Here is a 23,142-nt window from a genome sequence, read left to right on the forward strand (position 1 = left end):
ATAATCCTAGATGGGTCTCGTTCTAGAAATGGAATGGTCTTAACATTAAAAGATGGGCATACCTATACCATTCAAGCCAAAGCTTCATATTGGTGACGATCAAGTGGAAATTGTAGATACCAATTGTAGCCTTAGATCCGGCTTGTTAGATAATTGCAGAAGAAACCACATCCTCCCAACGTGTTTCATAAATAATATTCATTAGGGGAGTCTTCTTATAGGATGTTCTGCCTCCCATCGATGTAAAATACACTGACCTTCAATAAATAGATTGCCCCAAATGGACTGTAACGAAACAATAGTGGAAATAAGCCCACAGTCAGATTACATAAAATCGAATATAAACGGTAAATCAAAGCCCACTCACCAAATATGTCCAAAAAAAACGGATGCCAAACAAAATGTGCCGCGCTGTCTGCTTAAGGGCAGCGCCATTTTATATCCTATGCGCATGCGCAGTCAGTAAAATCACGCCAGTGACGATTCTACCCAGCTTTCTCCATACCGGAAGTTACGCATCACCATAGAGATGCTGGTGACGTCATCCCTGATGCACCACATGCATCATCACAGGGAAAATCTGGCAAAGGTCCTTCTCAAATCCATTGAACCATTGTTGAATGTAGTGACCTGTAGTGTATTCCTGACATTAGAGGGTTTATACCCTGATGTCATTACTAGCCTTAGGGCAATAGCGCTGGAGCACCACCATAACATGTAGTCTGGGGATGAATTTCATTTACATCTCCGGCAGGTGGCTTGCGTTCCAGGCACCCTGTGATGATGCAGGCGGCGCATCATGGATGACGTGGCCAGCATCTCTATGGTGCTGCATAACTTCCGCTATGGAGATAGCTGGGTAGAATCGTCACTGGCGTGATTTTACTGACCGCGCATGTACATAGGATATAAAATGGTGCTGCCCTTAAGAAGACAGCGCGGCACATTTTGTTTGGCGTCCAGTTTCTTTGGACATATTTAGTGAGTGGGCTTTGGTTTACCGTTTATATTCGGTTTTATATAATCTGACTGTGGGCTTATTTCCACTATTGTTTCGCTACAGTCCGTTTGCGGCAATCTATTTATTGAAGGTCAGTGTATTTTACACCGATGGGATGCAGAGCATCCTATAAGACTTCAGACCATGTAGAAGGCGCTTGTACGCCAAAACGCGTAGTCCAAGAGGCTACCACTCCTAATCTATTTTCCTTACCGCCCAGAAGTGTGTCTCCAATTTTATGAAAGATTTTCAAATAAAGATTTGCAAATGCAAGAAATTTTTTTAATATACATCTGCATCCTCGAATTTGTCCGCTGGAGTTACAAAGTTTTTTCATAAGGCTACAATTGGTATCTTCAATTTCCATTGATAGTCACCAATATGAAGCTTTGGCATGAATATTATAGATATGCCCATCTTTTCATGGTAAGACCATTCTTTTTCTAGAACAGGGCCCATCTAGGATGGTGAAGGGTAGGATTCTGGTTGTTTAAAAAGGTTTGGCATCACATGTTTACAGTCCCATTACATTAAACCCTATTTACCATATTTGAAGGCGGTTCCTTCTTTGTGGGTGTATTGGGGTTCTTTCCAACCATTTCTGGTTGAGTATGTTAAGTATGGGATGTTTTGGTTTGATGTGCCTCGTGCTACTTTGGCCCAATTTGAGCTTGGCAGCCTAGTAATTCATTGGTCAGTTTTTAGTTCACGTTTTTATGTAGTGAGTCATCAATTAATAATGAGCACATTATTAAAAGTTATGTTTAAGTTTCTTTTTGTTGTCTGTGACTACCCCTCTGCTATTTTGGATGCATGTGATGGAGCATTGTCCTGCATGAAAATCCTGTTTTTCTTGAACGATACTGACTTCTTCCTGTACCACTGCTTGAAGAAGTTGTCTTCCAGAAACTGGCAGTATGTTTGGGAGTTGAGCTTCACTCCATCCTCAACCCAAAAAGGTCCCACAAGTTTATCTTTGATGATACCAGCCCATACCAGTACCCCACCTCCACCTTGCTGGCGTCTGAGTCGGAGTGGAGCTCTCTGCCGTTTACTGATCTAGCCTCTGGCCCATCCATGTGGTCCATCAAGAGTCACTCTCATTTCATCAGTCCATAAAACCTTTGAAATATAAGTCTTAAGTTATTTCTTGGCCCAGTCTTGATGTTTTATCTTATGTTCTTCTTATGTTTCAAAGGTGGTCATTTTTCAGCCTTCCTTACCTTGGTCATGTCCCTGAGTATGGCACACCTTGTGCTTTTTGATATTCCAGTAACGTTGTAGCTCTGAAATTTTTCCATTCTATTGGCAAATGGCATCTTGGCAGCTTCACACTTGATTTTCCTCAATTCATGGGCAGTTATTTTGCGCCTTTTTTGCCCAACACTTTTCTTGCGACCCTGTTGGCTATTTGCCATGAAACGCTTGATTGTTCGATGATCAAGCTTCAAAAGTTTGGCAAATTCAAGACTGCTGCATCCCTCTGCAAGACATCCCACAATTTTGGACTTTTCAGAGCCCGTCAAAACTCTCTTCTGACCCATTTTGGCAAAGGAAAGAAAGTTGTCTAATAATTAAGCACACCTTATATAGGGTGTTGATGTCCTTACACCACACCCCTCCTCATTACAGAGATGCACATCACCTGATTTACTTAATTGGTAGTTGGATCTCAAGCCTATACAGCTTGTAGTAGGACAACGTATAAAAATTATCATGTGATCAAAATACTCATTTGCCTAATAATTCTGCACACAGTGTAGTTAAAGGGTTACCCACTTCTGAACAATGCCTTCTTAATTGTTGGAGTGACGCAGATAGTTTAGTAGTGGGCAGGCCCTTTAATCCTATACACTGTCCTTGGTCTGAACGATGGGTTGGGTCGTTAAGAACCAAGCCTCCACCTAAAAACATTATCAAGCAGGAGCTACCATATATCGAGAATTGTAACATTCAGGATTTTACCTGTTTTCTCATTCCACAGCAAATGTTTGCAGGAACCATGCTGATTCTAAGCTGGGTCAAAACTTCAATCTGTTCTGTAAGTTGTAGTCTTATATACGGTACATTAACTTCTTCACTTGTTTTATTTCCTGGTTTAATACAATTCCATTACTAAAATCCCAAATCTTTAGATACTTAACATGAATTTGATCTTTTATATTGAGAATTTGTTTAATATACATTTCTTCAATTAACATTGCATTCAATAAGAACTGTATAACTACAGACGTAGGAAACTATAAAGCGTAGGTGCAATTCCAAGCAATCTTTTAGAGTAAAATAAAATTGATGTATTTTTAAATTTATTTTTGTGGTTATTAACTCTATTTCTTTACTGGAGCTATGTATTGTTGGAGTTACTTCATTTTTCTTTTTTTCATCTTTATTTATGGTAATACATTATAATTAATTTAATAGTTATTTTTCAGTTGATACTGATGCTATATTTTTTCTCCAGGTGTCCGCACCACGCAAAGCAATACCAATTTTCTTTTAAAGCTTTGTGCACACGCTGCGGTTTTTTTCGCGTTTTTGGGTGCAGATTGTTGCCCAAAGCTGCATGCATTGCCTTCCCCAGCAAAGTCTATGAGAATTCACAAAGGCTGTGCACACATTGCTTCATTTTTGCCTGCAGCTTTTGATGAAGAAAAAAGAAGCAACATATCAATTATTATTGTGTTTTGTCCCTGCGTTTCAGAGGACTGGCAGATCAATCCTCCGCTGACTCAGGGTAAGCGGGAGATTGATCCCCAGTATCTGGCCAGATGCTGGTCTCCATATAAAGTCTACGGGGACAAGCATCTGTCGCAAAAGGGTAGGAGCAAGCACTTCATACTCACCAATCACTGGCTCGGCTGTCACACTGCTCCAGTGACCTCTCATTCTTCTTCCTGGACCGCTTATTAGGCTCATACATATTCACTGCTTCCCCTGCTGACCGGTGGCTGTGAATGGTTGCAATCAGATGTGCCCCCATGCTTAATGACAGTAGTCTGACTGCAACCAATCACAGACACTGATGGGCGGGTCTATATCGTACAGTAAAATAAATAAATAATTAAAAAACATGACGTGCCGTTCCCTCAATTTTAATACCCACCCAAGATAAAGATCCACAGCTGGGGACTGGTATTCTCAGACTGGGGAGGGGCCTATGGTTATTAGGCTACCCCCAACCTAAAAATAGCCTGCAGCCACCCGGAATTGCCGCATCCATTAGATGCAACAGTCCCGACACTTTAACGGCTCCTCCCGATTTCCCTGGTGAAGTGGCATTTGGGGTAATAAGGAGTTAATAGCAGCCCATAGCTGTCCTAGATTAGTAATGGCAGGTGTCTATGGGACACCCCATCACTAATCTGTAAATGAAAGTAAATAAACACAAACACCACAAAAATCCTTTATTTGAAGTTAAAGACAAAAACACACCCTCTTTCCCCAGTTTATTAACCCCCCTCCAGGTCCGATGCAATCCAGACGAAATCCCACAATGCTTTTATACCGCCCCCGTGCCAGGAGCCGGGCTGCTCGGATCCGCGGTGGCTCGAGGGGACTCCAGACCCGGGGGTCGTGCGGCCACTCAAATAAAATGGAAAGTTCGTAATGCCACCCGTGGTGCGTGGTAAGATAGGGTACCACCGCTGCGATTGGGAGTACCCGGTGGCGATGGTGTGGGCAGCTAGGTGTTTAACCCCTCCACGGGTAGGGGGAATGCCCCGGGACTCGGTTATGGTGACGGGGAGGTGCCATTGGGACGACAAGGGTCACTTGTGTACTCACTCAGTCAAATAACGCTGACACCGACAACTGTGGTAAACCAAAGTTCTTGACACCGCTGCCGCTTGGAGGAAGCACGCCTGGATCCCGTGCCCGTTGGTGTTGCCTGTTAGTCTGTGACCTTTGCCTTGGCACCTAGTCTTCTGGTTGGTCCCACAAGTCTAAAACTGTTCGGGTAACGCTCACCAGTATGGCTAACTGGGTGAGCTTGCTCTCAGGGTTCATGCTTGGGATTTTATGCACCGTATAGTGGGAAAGTCCTATCCCCCTCGTTGCGCTAGTACCCCGATTTTGAAGTGGGTGGAGAACGGATCTTGAAGGCTCCGTCCTCGTCGGCTAAATTGCCAGGACGCCTGAAGCTTCTTCCTGACCTAGGGTCCATGTACCCCGTTGTTCCCTTGCCCCTGCCCGGGTGATGGCACAAGACCGCCGGCTGTCCTCCTCGACAGTCCGTGTCCCTTGTCGCGATCCCCTGTGACCGGGGTCCAGCTCCTACCAGGCCCAGACCAACGTTTGCCACCTAGTAGTCTCAAGGAACCCAGCTCCTGACCTCCTCTCACTTTCACCTCCAACACTACACTGCTCTGCTCATGACACTCCTAACCTCCCCTTAACCAACCGCCCAAGTGGCCAACCCTATTCCACTCAGGCCGTCCACTGGTGTGTCTGGTGGGTGTGGTGCAGAGTGTTCCTAAGATTTTGATTAGCTTGTTCTTGGCAACACGAAAAATCAGGGACCCGTAACCAAGGAGGAGGTGGATATTGTACAGAAGGGCAGATTGCACAATACTCTGTGACGACTTGATAGGCCAGGGAGTCACACTTCCAGCACTGCTACATCTGGCAATCACAGCAAGCTGCCATAGAGCATAAATGCCCTCTGTGAGTTTCAGGACATGACTGAAGTGAGCCCTGCGATCAGCGGCGACATCACTCGGGTGATTTCCGGTCACAGGTGGAGGACTCCAGCTGTGACCGCACCTCACCTGAGTAATGTCCCTGCTGATCACGCGGCTCACTTCAATCATGGCGGAATGATTTGCAGTCAGAGGTGGAGGACTCCAGCTATGACCAGAAATCATCCGAGTGGCATCACCGCTGAGTGCGCTGCTCACTTCAGTCACGGCCTGAACCTCACAGTGAGCACTCATGTTCTATAGCTCTACCTCTGAGATTCAGAGGTAGCAGTGCTGGAAGCATCATGGGACCTCATGTGGATTACGTCGGACCTGCTGAGATGTTTTTGGGCTTAATAAAGTGGTAAAAGAGGGTGTTTTTTGTCTTTTATTTATTTTTACTTACAGATTAGTGATGGGAGAGAGTCTCATAAATGCCTGCCATCACTAACTGTTGTTAATACATTTTCCAGTTTGGGGCTCCCTCTTGTGGTCAGTGCTGGTGGTGCAGTTGATTTGTGGAATGAAAGCCACACACCTGTGGAGGACTGGTAATCAGGTCTCTCAGATTGGGCTATATAGCTGAGTAGTTTTCTCCTGTTACTTACCAGTGCTCAATGGATATCCTGGGTGTTAAGGATATTCTGAAACCAGCCCTGCTCTCTACCAGAACTCCTCTCAGATAAGTTGGTCTTGTACCCCTGCTTATTATTTCTACTTTCTTGTTGTCTGCTTTGATACTAATGCTTGATACCTATTTTACCTGTGTGGAGTTCCTGGTGGAATTGGATCATTCCCTGCTGGGGGTGTCTGTATATCCAGCTCCATGATTCTGCAATGTATTGTGTTTTGTCATGCTTGGTATTAATTCAGTCTCTCATCTATATTAGTGTTTTTGGATCCCAGTAACATCAGAGTGCTGATATAGTGGGGGAGAGGCCGTTTGGTCTCAGGGTTTTTCATATCAGATGTGCTGGTATTTATTAGGGTTTTTACGGCTGCAGCCAGTACTCCTTCCTATCTTTTCCTATAAAGATAGTTTGGGCCTCACCTTTGCTTAACCTGTTTTTCTAGCTTTGCATTGTGTTTTCCTATGTAACTGTAATCTTTACATGTGGGGGGATATCTATATCTTTGGGGATTGCTCCGAGGCAGATTAGCTTTTCTTATATTTCTATCTGTATGAATATTTAATTCTCCGGCTGTGTCGAGTAGAGATGAGCGAACCGGTCGCGGTTCGGCTCGAGGTCGGTTCGCCGAACGGGGTTCCCGTTCGAGTTCGGTTCGTCGAACGTTCGACGAACCAAACTCGAACCTATAGGCTATAATGGGAGGCAATCACAAACACATAAAAATGCATTATAAATGTACACAAACAGTTAATAAACATTTCCATAACACTTACCGGTCCTCGCGATCCCTTCTGCACTCTGTCTCCTGCCGCTATTCCATCCGATGATTGCTGAATCCTCCCGGTGACGGCACTGCCAGCAGAGATGCAGGACCTATCGTGACGTCAAAATAGCCATGTGACCAGTCACGTGGCTATTATCTCATTGGCTACAGACTGGTCACATGACTATGACGCGTCATGTAGGACCTGCGAGTGCATCTCTCCAGTACACGGTGCACATATGTGTATCGCCGTGTACCGGCGACATGCTCTAGCACACGGTCGACTCCCCGTTCCGTTAGGGACCGGCTGACACAGCTGGTCATTAACGGAGATCACCGTTGCCATAGCAACGCAGTTAGCGGTGACGACACCGCTAACCGCGGCTCCGGGAGCACCGTTGCTATGGTAACGCGTCTGTCAGCGTTACCGCTGTTACCGCTGACAGCCAGCACTGATCACTCACGGAGTGAAGGCTGCACGCTGCTTCCCGATTGTAGTGAGGATTGTAGTGAGGATGAGGTTCCCCAGCCCCAAGTGATGAGCTGGTGAACCTCATCCTCACTACAATCGTCACTACTACTACACTAGAAAGAAAGAAGACAGAAGAGCAGGATCGTGGAGGGCTGACAGGGGGTAATAAAGATGGAGTCTCTAATGTGTCTGTGTATTTATTTCTATTAAAGTATTTTTTCTCTGTGTGGTGTTTTTTTTTAACCCTTTATTGGAGATTCTTAATGGCCGGGTCAAACGTGCCTGACATTAAGAATCTCTGGCTTAATACTGGCTAGTAAAACAAAGCCAGTATTAACTTATGATTACCCAACAAGCCACCCGGCTCCAGGGCTGTTGGAAGAGTTGGATACAGCGCCAGATGATGGCGCTTCTATGAGAGCGCCATTTTCTGGGACGGCTGCGGACTGAAATCCGCAGCAGAGGTGCCCAGAAACCTCGGGCTAACCTGTGCTGCGGATTCCAATCCCCAGCTGCCTAGTTGTACCCGGCTGGACACAAAAATTGGGCGAAGCCCACGTCATTTGTTTTTTAATTATTTCATGAAATAAGTGAAATAATTAAAAAAAAAACGGGCTTCCCTATATTTTTGGTTCCCAGCCGGGTACAAATAGGCAACTGGGGGTTGGAGGCAGCCCGTGGCTGCCTGCTGTACCTGGCTAGCATACAAAAATATGGCGAAGCCCACGTCATTTTTTTGGTGGGCAAAAAAATTCTGCATACAGTCCTGGATGGAGTATGCTGAGCCTTGTAGTTCTGCAGCTGCTGTCTGCTCTTCTCCATACAGACAGACAGCAGCTGCAGAACTACAAGGCTCAGCATACTCCATCCAGGACTGTATGCAGAAGTTTTTTGCCCCCTGAAAAAATTATGTGGGCTTCGCCATATTTTTGTATGCTAGCCAGGTACAGCAGGCAGGTACGGCTGCCCCCAACCCCCAGTTGCCTATTTGTACCCGGCTGGGAACCAAAAATAAAGGGAAGCCCTTTTTTTATTATTTCATGAATTTCATGAAATAATTAGAAAACAAATGACGTAGGCTTCGCCCCATTTTTGTGTCCAGCCAGGTACAACTAGGCAGCTGGGGATTGGAATCCGCAGCACAGGTTGGCCTGAGCTTTCTGGGCCCCACTGCTGCGAATTGCAGTCTGCAGCCGCCTCAGAAAATGGCATTTTCATAGAAGCGCCATCTTCTGGCGCTGTATCCAACTCTTCCAGCACCTGCCTGCTATACCTGGCTAGCATACAAAAATATGGCGAAGCTCACGTCCTTTTTTTGTAGTTTTTTGGCAAAAAAAATAAAAAATGCTTCCCTGGATTTTCCATTGCCAGTGAAGGTAACACCAAGCAGTGGGGGTTAGCAGCCAGTAGCTGCTTGGATTACCCTTAGCTAGCAATACAAAAAATGCAGCGGGAGCCCATATATATTTTTTTTAATTATTTATTTAAATAACTAAAAATAAAATGGGCTTCCCTGTATTTTGATTGCTGGACATCACAGTGCTGTAAAAATAAATCTTTAAAAAAATGACGTAGCGCTCCGCGGTATTTTTGATTCTCAGCGCAGATAAAGCAGACAGCTATGGGTTGCCACCCCCATCTGCCTGCCGTTACCTTGGTTGGCAATCAAAATACAGGGAAGCCCATTAATTTTTTCTATTTAAAAAATAGTTAAAAAAAAAAATGACGTTGGGTCCCCCCATTTTTGATAGCCAGCTAGGGTAAAGAAGACGGCTGTAGCCTGAAAACCACAGCTGGCAGCTTTACCGTGGTTGGGGATCCAATGTGGAGGTCCCCTCAGGCTCTTTTTGATAATTATTTTATAAATATTAATAATTACACAATAAAAGTAGGGTCCCCCCCAAATTGGATCACCAGCCAAGGTAAAGCGGACAGCTGTGGTCTGGTATTCTCAGAGTGGGAAGGTCCATAGTTATTGGGCCTTCACAGCCTAACAATAGCAGGCCGCAGGCACCCCAGACGTGGCGCATCCACTAGATGCGCCAATCCTGGCGCTTCACCCCAGCTCATCCCGTGCCCTGGTGCAGTGGCAAACGGGGTAATAAATCGGGTTGATACTAGCTGTAAAGTAACCTGAGATCAAGCCCAGCAGTTTGTGATGTCATGGCGTCTATTAGATACCCAACATCATAAACTGTCAGTACTAACAAAAAAAAGAAATCGACAAAAGAAATTTATTTGAAAAAACAGTCCCCCAAAACATTTCCTCTTTCACCAATTTATTGTAAGAAAAAAAATAAAGGGGTCCCACGACGACTCTGGACCGTCTAGAATATGGGGGGGAGACACTCAGGGAACGTATCCCCCATTTTCTAGGAGTGCGGACCCTTCATGTGAGGAGTGTGGGTGCAATGAATCTGCACTCACTCTTCTCGGGTCCACAGCAGCAGAGTCCATGTCGTAATGGTTGCTACCAAAGCTGCAATGCCCTGCTCATGAGGTAAGGGCATGCCTAATCAGGAGAACTACTGTAGAGGAAGCTCTGCTCACTGGTATATAGGTGCTCAGAGGTAATAATAGATAAAATTAGTGAGTAACCTCGGCACTCTAAATCTCCCAGACTAAGTCAGTAAGTCACAACGGATAGTAATGCAAAATCACTCTTTATTGGTCCGTATTAAGAAAAAAAAAATTTTCATAAGCATATATGTTTTTGTCCAAAACAAGTTACAAGTGACGTTTCGGCCTGAGCCGTCGTCAGATTGGACTTATCTGCATGTAATCATGAAAAATGACAATAATCAGTATCACATAAGAGTGAGAGAACAATAACATAAACTCGAACAATGTAGAGGTACAATTGGGATGCAGCAAAAAAATTGCAACACAGCAAGAAATGAAACACATGATACAAATGTCATAATACAGTACAAGGACAATATAGTAATGACAAATATGGGGTCAGAGTAGGCTTAGACAGCTCTGGTACGAAAGAGATGTCAATCATAAAGTAACATGTGCAGTAGGTGTAGAGCTACAGTATGCATGGCAGAGCTAATGGGTAGACCAACCATAGAAAAAGAACGGAGAAAAAGTGGAGAAAAAAATGGAGAAAAAGTGGAGAAAAAGTGGAGAAAAAGTGGAGATAAAGTGGAGAAAAAGTGGAGAAAAAGTGGAGGATAAGTGGAGAAAAAGTGGAGAAAAAAATGGAGAAAAAGTGGAGAAAAAGTGGAGAAAAAGTGGAGAAAAAGTGGAGAAAAAAATGGAGAAAAAGTGGAGAAAAAGTGGAGAAAAAGTGGAGAAAAAGTGGAGAAAAAAATGGAGAAAAAGTGGAGAAAAAATGGAGAAAAAAATGGAGAAAAAGTGGAGAAAAAGTGGAGAAAAAGTGGAGAAAAAAATGGAGAAAAAGTGGAGAAAAAGTGGAGAGAAAAAATGGAGAAAAAGTGGAGAAAAAGTGGAGAAAAAGTGGAGAAAAAAATGGAGAAAAAGTGGAGAAAAAGTGGAGAAAAAGTGGAGAAAAAAATGGAGAAAAAGTGGAGAAAAAGTGGAGAAAAAATGGAGAAAGAGTGGAGAAAAAGTGGAGAAAAAGTGGAGAAAAAATGGAGAAAAAGTGGAGAAAAAAATGGAGAAAAAGTGGAGAAAAAGTGGAGAAAAAATGGAGAAAAAGATGGAGAAAAAGTGGAGAAAAAGTGGAGAAAAAAATGGAGAAAAAGTGGAGAAAAAGTGGAGAAAAAGTGGAGAAAAAGTGGAGAAAAAGTGGAGAAAAAAATGGAGAAAAAGTGGAGAAAAAGTGGAGAAAAAGTGGAGAAAAAGAGGAGAAAAAGTGGAGAAAAAGTGGAGAATAAGTGGAGAAAAAATGGAGAATAAGTGGAGAAAAAATGGAGAAAAAGTGGAGAAAAAGTGGAGAAAAAGTGGAGGAAAAAGTGGAGAAAAAAGTGGAGAAAATGTGGAGAAAAAAGTAGAGAAAAAGTGGAGAAAAAATAGAAAAAAAGTGGAGAAAAAGTGGAGAAAAAGTGGAGGAAAAAGTGGAGAAAAAAGTGGAGAAAAAGTGGAGAAAAAAGTAGAGAAAAAGTGGAGAAAAAGTGGAGAAAAAGTGGAGAAAAAGTGGAGAAAAAGTGGAGAAAAAAATGGAGAAAAAGTGGAGAAAAAGTGGAGAAAAAGTGGAGAAAAAATGGAGAAAAAAATGTAGAAAAAGTGGAGAAAAAGTGGAGAAAAAATGGAGAATAAGTGGAGAAAAAATGGAGAAAAAGTGGAGAAAAAGTGGAGGAAAAAGTGGAGAAAAAAAGTGGAGAAAAAGTGGAGAAAAAGTGGAGAAAAAAATGGAGAAAAAGTGGAGAAAAAGTGGAGAAAAAATGGAGAAAAAAATGTAGAAAAAGTGGAGAAAAAGTGGAGCACCCTTTGGTGCCTTTCATGTGGCACTAAGGGGTGCTTAGCTTTGTATTTAGCCAAAAAAATGAAAAAGAAAAATGACGTAGGGTTCCCCCTAGTTTTGTAGCCAGCTAGGGTAAAGCAGACGGCTGCAGCCTGCAGACCACAGCTGGCAACCTCACCTTGGCTGGTAATCCAAAACTGAGGGCACCCCACGCTGTTATTTTAAATTAAATAAATAATTAAAAAAAAAAACACGTAGGGGTCTGTTACATCTCGTGGCTCTCCTGAGGCAAGGACTGAGGCATTCTCCCATTCCTTGCCTGCCACGAGCACTCCTGCTCAGCAGCGCCGAAGGTCTGCCAGACTGCGCAGTGTGCAGGAGATACCTTCTCAGAGAGGCAGCAGAAGGGTGACACCTAGTGGTTCTCCTGTTACAAGGAGTGAAGCGGTCTCCCATTCCTGGCCTGCCGCAGACTCTCCTGCTCAGCGGCCCCGAAGGTCTGCGAGGCTGCGCAATGTGCAGAGGTTTACTGCTCAGGGAAGCAGTGAGATTCCCGTTATCTCTGCACATTGTGAGACCGAGGATCCCGCCTCTATTTCCCAGAGGCAGGAGGGTGAGCATGTGCAATGCGTGGTGGGTCCTGATTCGCTCACTGACGTCACACGGCTTGATGACAAGGCTGGTGACGTGGTCAATCCTGACTGGCCAGGCTGGGACGTCGTGGACCCTGATTGGGTCAAGTCCGTCATCTCCGCCTCGCGCCCGCCCTCGGGTGGAGCTGCACCTCCTTAAAAGCTCCCCCTGCCATCATGGCGGCGCGCGACCGTCCTTCTATGTTTGGATGTCTGGCAGCGTGCTGCCACGCCACTGCTCAGGCATTACTGTCTCTTGTGGGCTTGGCCCTTGCTGCTCCGGCAGTACTTCGTTTGCAGGCCGTGTTCCTGCCTTGCTGCTCCGGCAGTACCCCCGTCAACAGGCCGTGTTCCTGTCCCAGGTGAGCTCCTCAAGTCTCCATTGGACTCACCTGCCTATTGAAAGCACACGTGCGTGGGCACCTCTGTGCTACCCTCGTGCCATATTCTCGTGACTTCCACTTGCACACGTGCGTGGGCACCTCTGTGCTTCCCCGTGCAACAGGTACACCGAGACGTGAGATCTGTGCCATACAACCCTCACGGGTTAGGGCAGATCGGTGTACATAGATCGTCTGTGACATTCCAGACGATCGCTAGCAGCAACCCGCTCACTCTTCACCCACTATAGCGGCGGTCCCTTACACCGCACAGTAGACCTTGACCGGCGGAAGCAGTCCATTTCCCATCTTGGCACGCTTCCCCGGGTCCCCCTCGTAACATTACGGTCGCGCCAAAGGTCTGGCTATGGCTGAAGAGCAGCAGCAGTTGCTGCGTTATGTGCAGCAGTTGGAGTCACGATTGGCAGCAGTGGAGCAGTCTTCCTCCGATAAGACTACTCTGACGACAGTCGCCACCCAGGCGGCTACCCAGGCTGTGCTATTGGGCAGAAGGTCTCCTCGCCTTGCGCTTCCAGAGCGCTTTAGCGGCAACAGCTCTGAGTGCCGTGGTTTTATAAACCAGGTTACCACCTACTTAGAGCTGTCCGCGACTCTTTACGCTACCGAGAAGGCGACGGTAGCCTTCGTCCAGTCCCTGCTCACAGGGAGAGCGCTGAAGTGGTCCACGCCGTTGTGGGAGCGCGGAGATCGTGTGGTGAATAACGTAGCAGCTTATCTTGGGGCCATGAGAATGGTGTTCCTCGGGCCTCAAGTCACCCACGATTCCGCGCTGCGCCTCCTACGACTTCGGCAAGGGTCTGCTTCAGTCGGGGACTTTGCTGTACACTTTAGGACACTGGCCGCAGAGCTGGACTGGCCGGATAAGGTCCTTGTCCCTGTGTTTTGGGAGGGCCTGGCAGGGTTTGTCAAAGACGCACTGGCCACACGTGAGGTGCCTGCCACTTTAGAGTCCTTGATTCAGGTTGCCTCTCGCATAGACATCCGCCAGGCGGAGCGAAGGCTCGAGGTCTCTTCAGCACCCACGTCTTCTCGGCCTAAAAAGTGTCTGACTCCCGTCTTCCATCAGACAGGTCCCCCAGCCAGTCCTGTAGGCGACTCCATGGAGTCAATGGAGGTGTCCAAGGTGGTCTTCTCTGCCCCAGGTTCTCGGTCTTGTGTCATCTGCTTTTCCTGTGGGCAGAGGGGACACATAGCTACCCGATGTCCCAAACCGTCGGGAAAAGACAGCGTCTAGTTTCTATCAGAGGGGGGACTCTAGACGCTACTTCTCCCTCTAGGTTGACTATCAGCGCCCAGTTGCAGTTCGGCACTACTCTCTTCTCTGCCCTGGCTTGCTTGGACTCAGGCGCTGAAGGCAATTTCATCTCGACCTCCCTGGCAACCCGATACTCAGTTCCCCTGGTTCTGTTGCCCAAGCCACTCAGGGTCCGGGTAGTCGACGGGTCCATACTACTCGATCCTATCACCCAGATCACCATCCCTCTCAGGATGGATGTACCACCGGGACACCATGAGCAGGTGTCCTTCCTGGTGCTTCCAGGGGGGACGGATGAGATCCTACTGGGCCTTCCCTGGTTGAGACAGCATGCTCCTATACTCAACTGGGCAACAGGGGAGATCTCATCCTGGGCAGGATCCTGTAGAGAGCACCTCGTGACTACCGAACCACCCGCTACCATTAGGTCGATTGGGTCCTCAGGGAATACTGAGGGGCCGGGTTTACCGACACCTTATGAGGCCTACAGGGATGTCTTTTCCAAAAGGGCCGCAGATACTCTTCCTCCCCACCGGCCATATGATTGCCGAATAGACCTGAAGCCAGGCTCCGAGCCTCCTAGGGGCAGAGTGTATCCACTCTCTGCTCCAGAGACGGAGGCTATGTCCAAATATATTCAGGACAGCCTGGCGAAGGGGTTCATTCGCAAGTCTATTTCACCGGCTGGTGCAGGGTTCTTTTTTGTGCAGAAGAAGGAAGGGGATCTGCGCCCCTGTATCGATTACAGGGGATTAAATGCAATCACAATCAAGAACAAATACCCTTTGCCCCTCATTACTGAGCTATTTGATCGATTCCGCGGGGCAAAGGTCTTCACAAAGCTGGATCTACGCGGGGCGTATAATCTAGTGCGAGTCCGAAAGGGCGATGAGTGGAAGACCGCCTTTAACACCAGGGACGGTCACTACGAGTATCTAGTAATGCCCTTCGGACTCTGCAATGCCCCCGCCGTATTTCAAGACTTTGTGAATGACATTTTCCGGGATTTGTATCTTTCCGTGGTTGCATACCTGGATGACATTCTTATCTTCTCCCCCGATCTTACCACCCATCGGAGGGATGTCATCCGAGTACTTAAGAGGCTCCGCACCCATTCGTTATATGCTAAGCTGGAAAAGTGCGTTTTTGAACAGGAATCCTTGCCGTTCCTGGGGTACATAGTGTCCAGTCAGGGGTTAGCAATGGATCCGGGGAAGTTGGAGACAGTGATGAACTGGCCTGAGCCCCGCTCGCTGAAGGCGATCCAGCGATTCTTGGGGTTTATCAATTATTATTGCCAGTTCATTCCCAACTTCTCGACGGTGGCAGCACCCATCATTGCCCTTACCCGCAAGGGCGCTAATCCCAAAGCATGGACACGGGAAACGGTAGAGGCATTTCACACTCTCAAAACTCACTTCTCCAGAGCTCCCATCCTTCATCGTCCAGACATCTCCAAACCCTTCCTACTGGAGGTAGACGCCTCTTCGGTTGGTGCAGGTGCAGTCCTGTACCAGAAAAACGAACGAGGAAGGAAAAATCCGTGTTTCTTTTTCTCCAAGACCTTTTCTCCGGCCGAGAGGAACTACTCCATAGGGGATAGGGAGTTACTGGCGATGAAACTAGCATTCCAGGAATGGCGGCATCTCCTGGAGGGTGCGAAGCATCCATTTGAGGTTTTTTCTGACCACAAAAACCTCACATACCTCCAGACAGCACAACGCCTGAACCCAAGGCAGGCCCGTTGGTCTTTATTCTTCTCCCGGTTCCGCTTTATTATCCGCCACCTGGCCGGTGAGAAGAACGTACGGGCCGATGCCTTGTCACGTTGTATGGTTGTGTTGGAGGAGGACGAGGAGGAGCCTCGTCTTATAATACCCCCGGACAGCTTGAGGATGGTCACTCCCACTTCTTTGGACCAGGTGCCACCTGGCAAAACCCTCGTTCCCCCTGAACTACGGAACGAGGTGCTATCGTGGGCCCATGCCTCCAAGGTCGGGGGTCACTTCGGGGTCAAAAGGACCAGAGACCTGGTGACCAGGCATTATTGGTGGCCGAGACTACCCCAGGACATACAGGAATATGTGGGAGCCTGTATGTCGTGTGCTCGGAATAAGCCGTCCCGGCAGAGACCGGCAGGTCTTCTTCACCCACTGCCAGTGCCGGATCGTCCCTGGGAAGTGGTAGGGATGGACTTCCTGGGAGATCTGCCCAAATCAGCAGGGCACAGGGTCGTATGGGTCATCACGGACCACTTCTCTAAAATGGTCCACTTGGTGCCTCTCCCACGACTCCCGAAGTCACGTGCTCTCGCCACCTTGTTCATTCGGCATGTATTTAGGTTGCATGGCATGCCTGACAAGGTGGTGAGCGACCGGGGTCCCCAGTTCGCGTCTCGCTTCTGGAGAGAGCTCTGTAAGCTCCTGCAGATAGAGCTGAACATCTCCTCCGCATACCATCCCGAGACCAATGGACTAGTGGAGAGGACTAATCAGACCTTGGTAACTTACCTCCGCCATTTTATATCCACGCACCACGACAACTGGGCTAACCTCCTTCCTTGGGCCGAATTTGCCATTAACAATTCGATCCATGAATCCTCTGGCCAGACTCCGTTCCTACTCAATAACGGACAACATCCCAGAATCCCGGTTCCGATGCCCATTACGTCACCCGATACTAGAGTGGAGGATTGGGCTACCAAGGCCCGGGAGATCTGGGATGACACCCAAGAGGCTCTTAAAAGGGCTAAAGACCGGATGGTGACAACGGCTGATGTTCGCCGCCGCCCTGCACCATCCTTCGCCCCTGGTGACCTAGTATGGCTGTCCTCTAAGAATGTTAACCTACGGGTACAGGCAGCCAAATTCGCCCCTAGGTATCTGGGTCCGTTTAAAGTACTACAGCAGGTAAACCCAGTGGCATACCGACTCCAGCTCCCTCCACGCTGGGCTATAGCCAACACCTTTCACGTGTCCCTCCTGAAACCCGTACGACTTAATAAATTCTCGGGGTCCCTGCCGGCTCAAACCGACTCCCCGTCCGACGACCCTGAGGTGGCAAAACTTGTGGAGACAAAAGTCATACAGGGCAAGAGGTACTACCTCGTGGAGTGGGCCGGCCGTGGTCCGGAGCATAGATCCTGGGAGTTGGAGGATTATATCCGCGCCCCGGGTTTGATAGCGGCCTTCGAGCACGGACAGGGGGGGGGCCTAGACGGGGGGGTAATGTTACATCTCGTGGCTCTCCTGAGGCAAGGACTGAGGCAGTCTCCCATTCCTTGCCTGCCACGAGCACTCCTGCTCAGCAGCGCCGAAGGTCTGCCAGACTGCGCAGTGTGCAGGAGATACCTTCTCAGAGAGGCAGCAGAAGGGTGACACCTAGTGGTTCTCCTGTTACAAGGAGTGAAGCGGTCTCCCATTCCTGGCCTGCCGCAGACTCTCCTGCTCAGCGGCCCCGAAGGTCTGCGAGGCTGCGCAATGTGCAGAGGTTTACTGCTCAGGGAAGCAGTGAGATTCCCGTTATCTCTGCACATTGTGAGACCGAGGATCCCGCCTCTATTTCCCAGAGGCAGGAGGGTGAGCATGTGCAATGCGTGGTGGGTCCTGATTCGCTCACTGACGTCACACGGCTTGATGACAAGGCTGGTGACGTGGTCAATCCTGACTGGCCAGGCTGGGACGTCGTGGACCCTGATTGGGTCAAGTCCGTCATCTCCGCCTCGCGCCCGCCCTCGGGTGGAGCTGCACCTCCTTAAAAGCTCCCCCTGCCATCATGGCGGCGCGCGACCGTCCTTCTATGTTTGGATGTCTGGCAGCGTGCTGCCACGCCACTGCTCAGGCATTACTGTCTCTTGTGGGCTTGGCCCTTGCTGCTCCGGCAGTACCTCGTTTGCAGGCCGTGTTCCTGCCTTGCTGCTCCGGCAGTACCCCCGTCAACAGGCCGTGTTCCTGTCCCAGGTGAGCTCCTCAAGTCTCCATTGGACTCACCTGCTTATTGAAAGCACACGTGCGTGGGCACCTCTGTGCTTCCCCGTGCAACAGGTACACCGAGCCGTGAGATCTGTGCCATACAACCCTCACGGGTTAGGGCAGATCGGTGTACATAGATCGTCTGTGACATTCCAGACGATCGCTAGCAGCAACCCGCTCACTCTTCACCCACCATAGCGGCGGTCCCTTACACCGCACAGTAGACCTTGACTGGCGGAAGCAGTCCATTTCCCATCTTGGCACACTTCCCCGGGTCCCCCTCGTAACAGGGGTCCCCCAAAATTGGATCACCAGCCAAGGTAAAGCAGACAGCTGGGGCCTGATATTCTCAGACTAGGGAGGTCCATGGTTATTGGATCCATTAGATGCGCCAATCCTGGTGCTTCGCCCCAGCTCATCCCACGCCCTGGTGCGGTGGCAAACGGGGTAATATATGGGGTTAATACCAGATGTGTAATGTCACCTGGCATCAAGCCCTGGGGTTGGTGGGGTCAGGCATCTATCAGATATCCGACATCACCAACCCAGTCAGTAATAAAAAAAAATAGACGACAAACACATTTTTATTTGAAAAAACACTCCCCAAAACATTCCCTCTTTAACCAATTTATTAGAATGAAAAACAAATCCAGGTCTGGTGTAATCCAAGGGGTTGCCATGACGATCCACACTGTCCCAGTCAATGAAGAGCAGGATGTTCCTCATTGGCTGGGAGAGCAATGCAGTGACCTGAGCTAACATCAATGGGTCAGCCCAGGTCACTGCAGGGCATGACAAGTGCTGCTGTCAGCGAGGTACATTACCTGCGCTGATCTCCAGCACACTGACAGCCCCTGTCACTGAGTTCAATGACCGGCGCCTTCACACCAAGTATCGCGAGAGGCCCGTGACGTCACCGCTAGTCAGTCTCGGGTCGGAAGCGAGTGAAGGTGATGTGACAAGCGGCGGCCATGGAGGACAGTGACAGCGCTCAGGTCGGGATGGCGGGACTTCATCACCGCAGGTAAGCCGAGCGGGACCATGTGTGTGTGTGTGTGTGTGTGTGTGTGTATGTATGTATGTATGTATGTGTACATGCCGCGGGCAGGAGGGGGTGGAGCGAGCTGAGCGGTGGGCTTCCTGCACGTAACTAGGATAAACATCGGGTTACTAACCAAAGCGCTTTGGTTGGATACCCGATGTTTATCTTGGTTACCAGCTTCTGGCAAGCTGCCAGCGATGGCTCCTGCACACTGTAGCTGTAAAAAGCCCTGCTTTTTGCTGCTAGAACCGTTCCCGAACGTATCTAGAACTATCGAACTTTTGCAAAAAGCTCGAGTTCTAGTTCGATCTCGAACAGCCCCCAAAATCACTCGAGCCTAGAACTGGAGAACCTCGAACCGCGCTCAACTCTAGTGTCGAGATGACTAGGTCATCGTAGGCTCGTCCCATGGCTACTTCTACTTGTGTGTAAGGATTAGGTCTGCAGTCCATTAAGGTTCCAGCCACTTTGGTTACTTTTTGGGTTTCCGCATTTTTTGATCCTCCTCGGTTCCTGAATCATAACAACTAACCTAGGGCTTAGTGGCAGCTATGGGCTGCTATGAACTCCTTATTACCCCCGATTACCACCAAACCAGGGCAACGGGAAGAGCTGGTCCAGCACCAGAATTGGCGCATTGAATGGATGTGCCACTTCTGGGGTGGCTGGAGCTGCTAACAAAAAGCGTGGGATCCCCTCAATGTTTCATAACCAGCCAAGGTACAACAGACAGCTGAGGGTTGCAGCTGCTGCTGTTTCTGTCCTGGATATGAAAAATGGGGGGACCTCATGTCATTTCTTACCAAAATATAATTAAAAACACAGCTGGTCAATCCTTCTATCAAGCTATTCTGTTATTTCTTTTTATATATTCTATCTGTTCTTTCTTATTATCTATTCTATATATTCTAGCTATCTATCAATTAAAACACTAATGAAAAACCAAAGCAAGTAGCCAAAATTAAAATGTAAATTTTATATTAAATAATTAAAATACAAGGTGCAAAACAGTGATTAAAAAGAGGCAGTGCAACACAGCAGGGGGTGAGATAAGGAATGCAGCTGCACAGAAGCTGTTACACAACAAAGCTCATATGACACCAGGAGATTGACTCACACATGTGATTTATTTATTCAATCATGTGTTTTTTTTGTGTTTTTCAGCCAGAGGGTGTTTTTTTGCTGGAGGGTGCTTTTTTGCTGAAGAAATAAAACTGCACTGTGCACGCATAGCCTAATAATTGCGTATTTGCTGTGTTTTTGATGCATTTCCCCCAATATTGATACATGTTTGTTGCAGATGTGAATCAGGGTTTTTAAGACATTTTAAGACTACAGAAAAGCTTTGATTCTGTGTTTAAAAATGCAATGGCATTTTTTTAGCTGCACTTATTGTTATTGTGTAGTTTGGTGCATACAACTGCAGAAAACAAAAAAAAAAGTTTTTATGTAACATATGAACATGGCCTTACAGACACATAAGAGCAACATGCCATATATTGAAGCAACATAAAGATGAGAAATTAAGAAAGCAAAGACCAAGAATAGCGGACCTCATGTTGATAATAATGTACATGAACCCCATAAGATACATACAAAAACTTGTGAACAATAAGGGGTATTTACCATGTTTATAAGCAATACCACTGTACCACAATTGTGAAAATATATATGCAATTTTTATTATTACAAAAAGACAAGTATGAAAAATCACATGTGATAAACAGTTAATAATTTGACGTACATGTTTAAAAACCAATTATATGAGACAGAGAGAGGAAAAAGGTCCCAGGGTGGAGACAGACAGCCCCTAAACAAAGGGAAAACGGAAGAGAACAGAAAAATATATATATTAGAGGAAGGATGAAAATGAAAGCCTCTCATTTAGCCCATCAGGAGCAACTGTCCCAAGCCGGAAAATCCACTGGGCTTCTTCTGGGACAGTCACTTCATAAGGTCCTACACAATATGAGATCTCTATAGCTCCTCTATTCACAATATATGGCGCCCACAGCTTCCCTCTATAGAGTATAATGTGACCACAGCTCCCTTCTACACAGTATAATCCCTCCACAGCAACCCTATACATAGTATAATGACTCCAAAACTGCATGACTGCACAACTTCATCAAAGGGGAAGCGGCCGGCCTGACGGCCACAGGCCGCGAAACACGCATCAGGGAATTGTCCCACTGCTCCACCCAAACGGTAATGATTTGACTATTTAGTCTTTAATTGTCTCTTATATTGCTCTTCTGCTAATTACTTTTCCTTGTGCTCGTCTTTGGCCCTCTGACCCCTGGGTGATTTCCCTTATATATTACTTACCGTTTCAAGTAATTATTAAGTTGATACCTCTTTGGATCACCACATATATAGCTGGCTTTTTGGTTTCCTTTAGCCATTATATCGTCATCATACTGATCCATACTTAATAGGGCCACGACTATACACATAGTCACTTTTTTTCTCACTATCTAAGCAAACTTGCATTTTGTTATATCTATCCAACTGCATTAATCTGACTTTAATTCTTTATTGTCATCTTTACTGCTCTTCTGCTCAATCATTTCTTTGTGCCTTAGTTTGGCTCTCTGACCTTTTGGGAGACTCTCCCTATACTCTTCCTCCATTAACCCTTAAGCTGATACTTTTTCTGGATCTTTAAGTATTTGGGTTGCTAGCCATTACATTGTTACCATACTGATCCATACATCCATTAGGATTTTTTACTCTGGTATTCAGTGTTTTTGGTTTGAGGTTTTTATATAGGGCCACGACTATGCACATAGTCACTTTCTTACCATCCTAGCAGAATCGCAATTTGTTACATCTGTCCAATTGCTTGATCTTCCCCTTGTCCTCTCGCTTACATTTCATGTTTTCTACAATTTAATGAAGTATGCACTGTGCACTTTGACTATATGTAATAAAAAGTTCTTTCATTCAGCATTTTCTGCTCATTTGTTCTTTTTTGCTGACAATCTGTTCCTTTGAGCTGCTGTTGACTGGATGGGCTCCTCCCGTCTCAGTCCTTTATATGCTTAATCCCTATGGAAATTAATTTGTTTATTAGGGACGGGAATGAGTAGAGAAGGTGGGTAATACAGAGGGAGGAAAATGGAGGGAGTAGGACATAACACCGGGGCAAGCAGAGAAGCGGAGATGAAACGGAGGGGGTAATAGGTAGGTCAGGGAAAGCAGACACGGGCAGAGGAAGGAAGTAGGGAGAGCTGGAGGAGGGGAGCGGTAGCAGGACAGGTTCAGAGAAGACATGAGCAGAGCCGAGTACTTGCCGAAACCAGAAGTATCACTGGTGGCATTGCAGCAGGGTCAGTTCCATAATAAAGCGGCGGGCGGGTCTAAATCGAGGTCCAGAGGACCCCTCCCCCAAGGTCAGGGAGAGGCCGAAAACCTAGAGGAGGCCGAAAACCTATAGGGGACCAAAAAGGGTAATCCAGCATGGTCATGACAGTACCTGAAATCTGGGACTGCCCTTCTGGATCCAGATATACAGGAGGTATACTACCGCTAGAGCGCTTGAGTTGTCTGATTCTTAGCAGTTGTTCTCCTGATTACAGTGCTGCTGTTATTATGGTGTGGGCGGCATATCTTCATTGTAGCTAGAGTTTGGAGATACTTGGAATTTGTACGATGAATATGAGACTATGTTTATTCATAGGTCTTTGTAGCTTATGCACAATTTTTAATGTTGATAAAGGATGATTATCAACCGGAAGCACAATTTGTCCTTTACAAAGGAGTTATGCTGCATATGCACTAGTAATTTACAGCTTTATTACACACACACAAAAAGACAATTTCTAATGCATTTTTTATTTGAATGTCTGACATCTTCATTACAGATTGACGAGAAAGCCATGGAACCCATAGGGTGGAGGGGCGACATGACTAGAGGGAAGGGA

The 23,142-nt window shown here is 47.0% G+C and overlaps 1 protein-coding gene across 2 annotated transcripts in view; it reads left to right on the top strand.

The window, feature by feature from the left end:
- LOC142309914 (uncharacterized) overlaps nt 1–23,142 on the top strand; it is a 110,145-nt gene that overhangs the window by 73,505 nt on the left and 13,498 nt on the right. For both annotated transcript variants that reach the window (XM_075347380.1, XM_075347381.1), the window contains exon 4: nt 2,985–3,041. In XM_075347380.1, the coding sequence (XP_075203495.1) occupies nt 2,985–3,041 (57 nt within the window). The remainder of the gene's footprint in view (nt 1–2,984; nt 3,042–23,142) is intronic.

The sequence above is a fragment of the Anomaloglossus baeobatrachus genome, chromosome 5, assembly GCF_048569485.1.
Source record: "Anomaloglossus baeobatrachus isolate aAnoBae1 chromosome 5, aAnoBae1.hap1, whole genome shotgun sequence".
Classification (NCBI taxonomy): Eukaryota; Metazoa; Chordata; class Amphibia; order Anura; family Aromobatidae; genus Anomaloglossus; species Anomaloglossus baeobatrachus.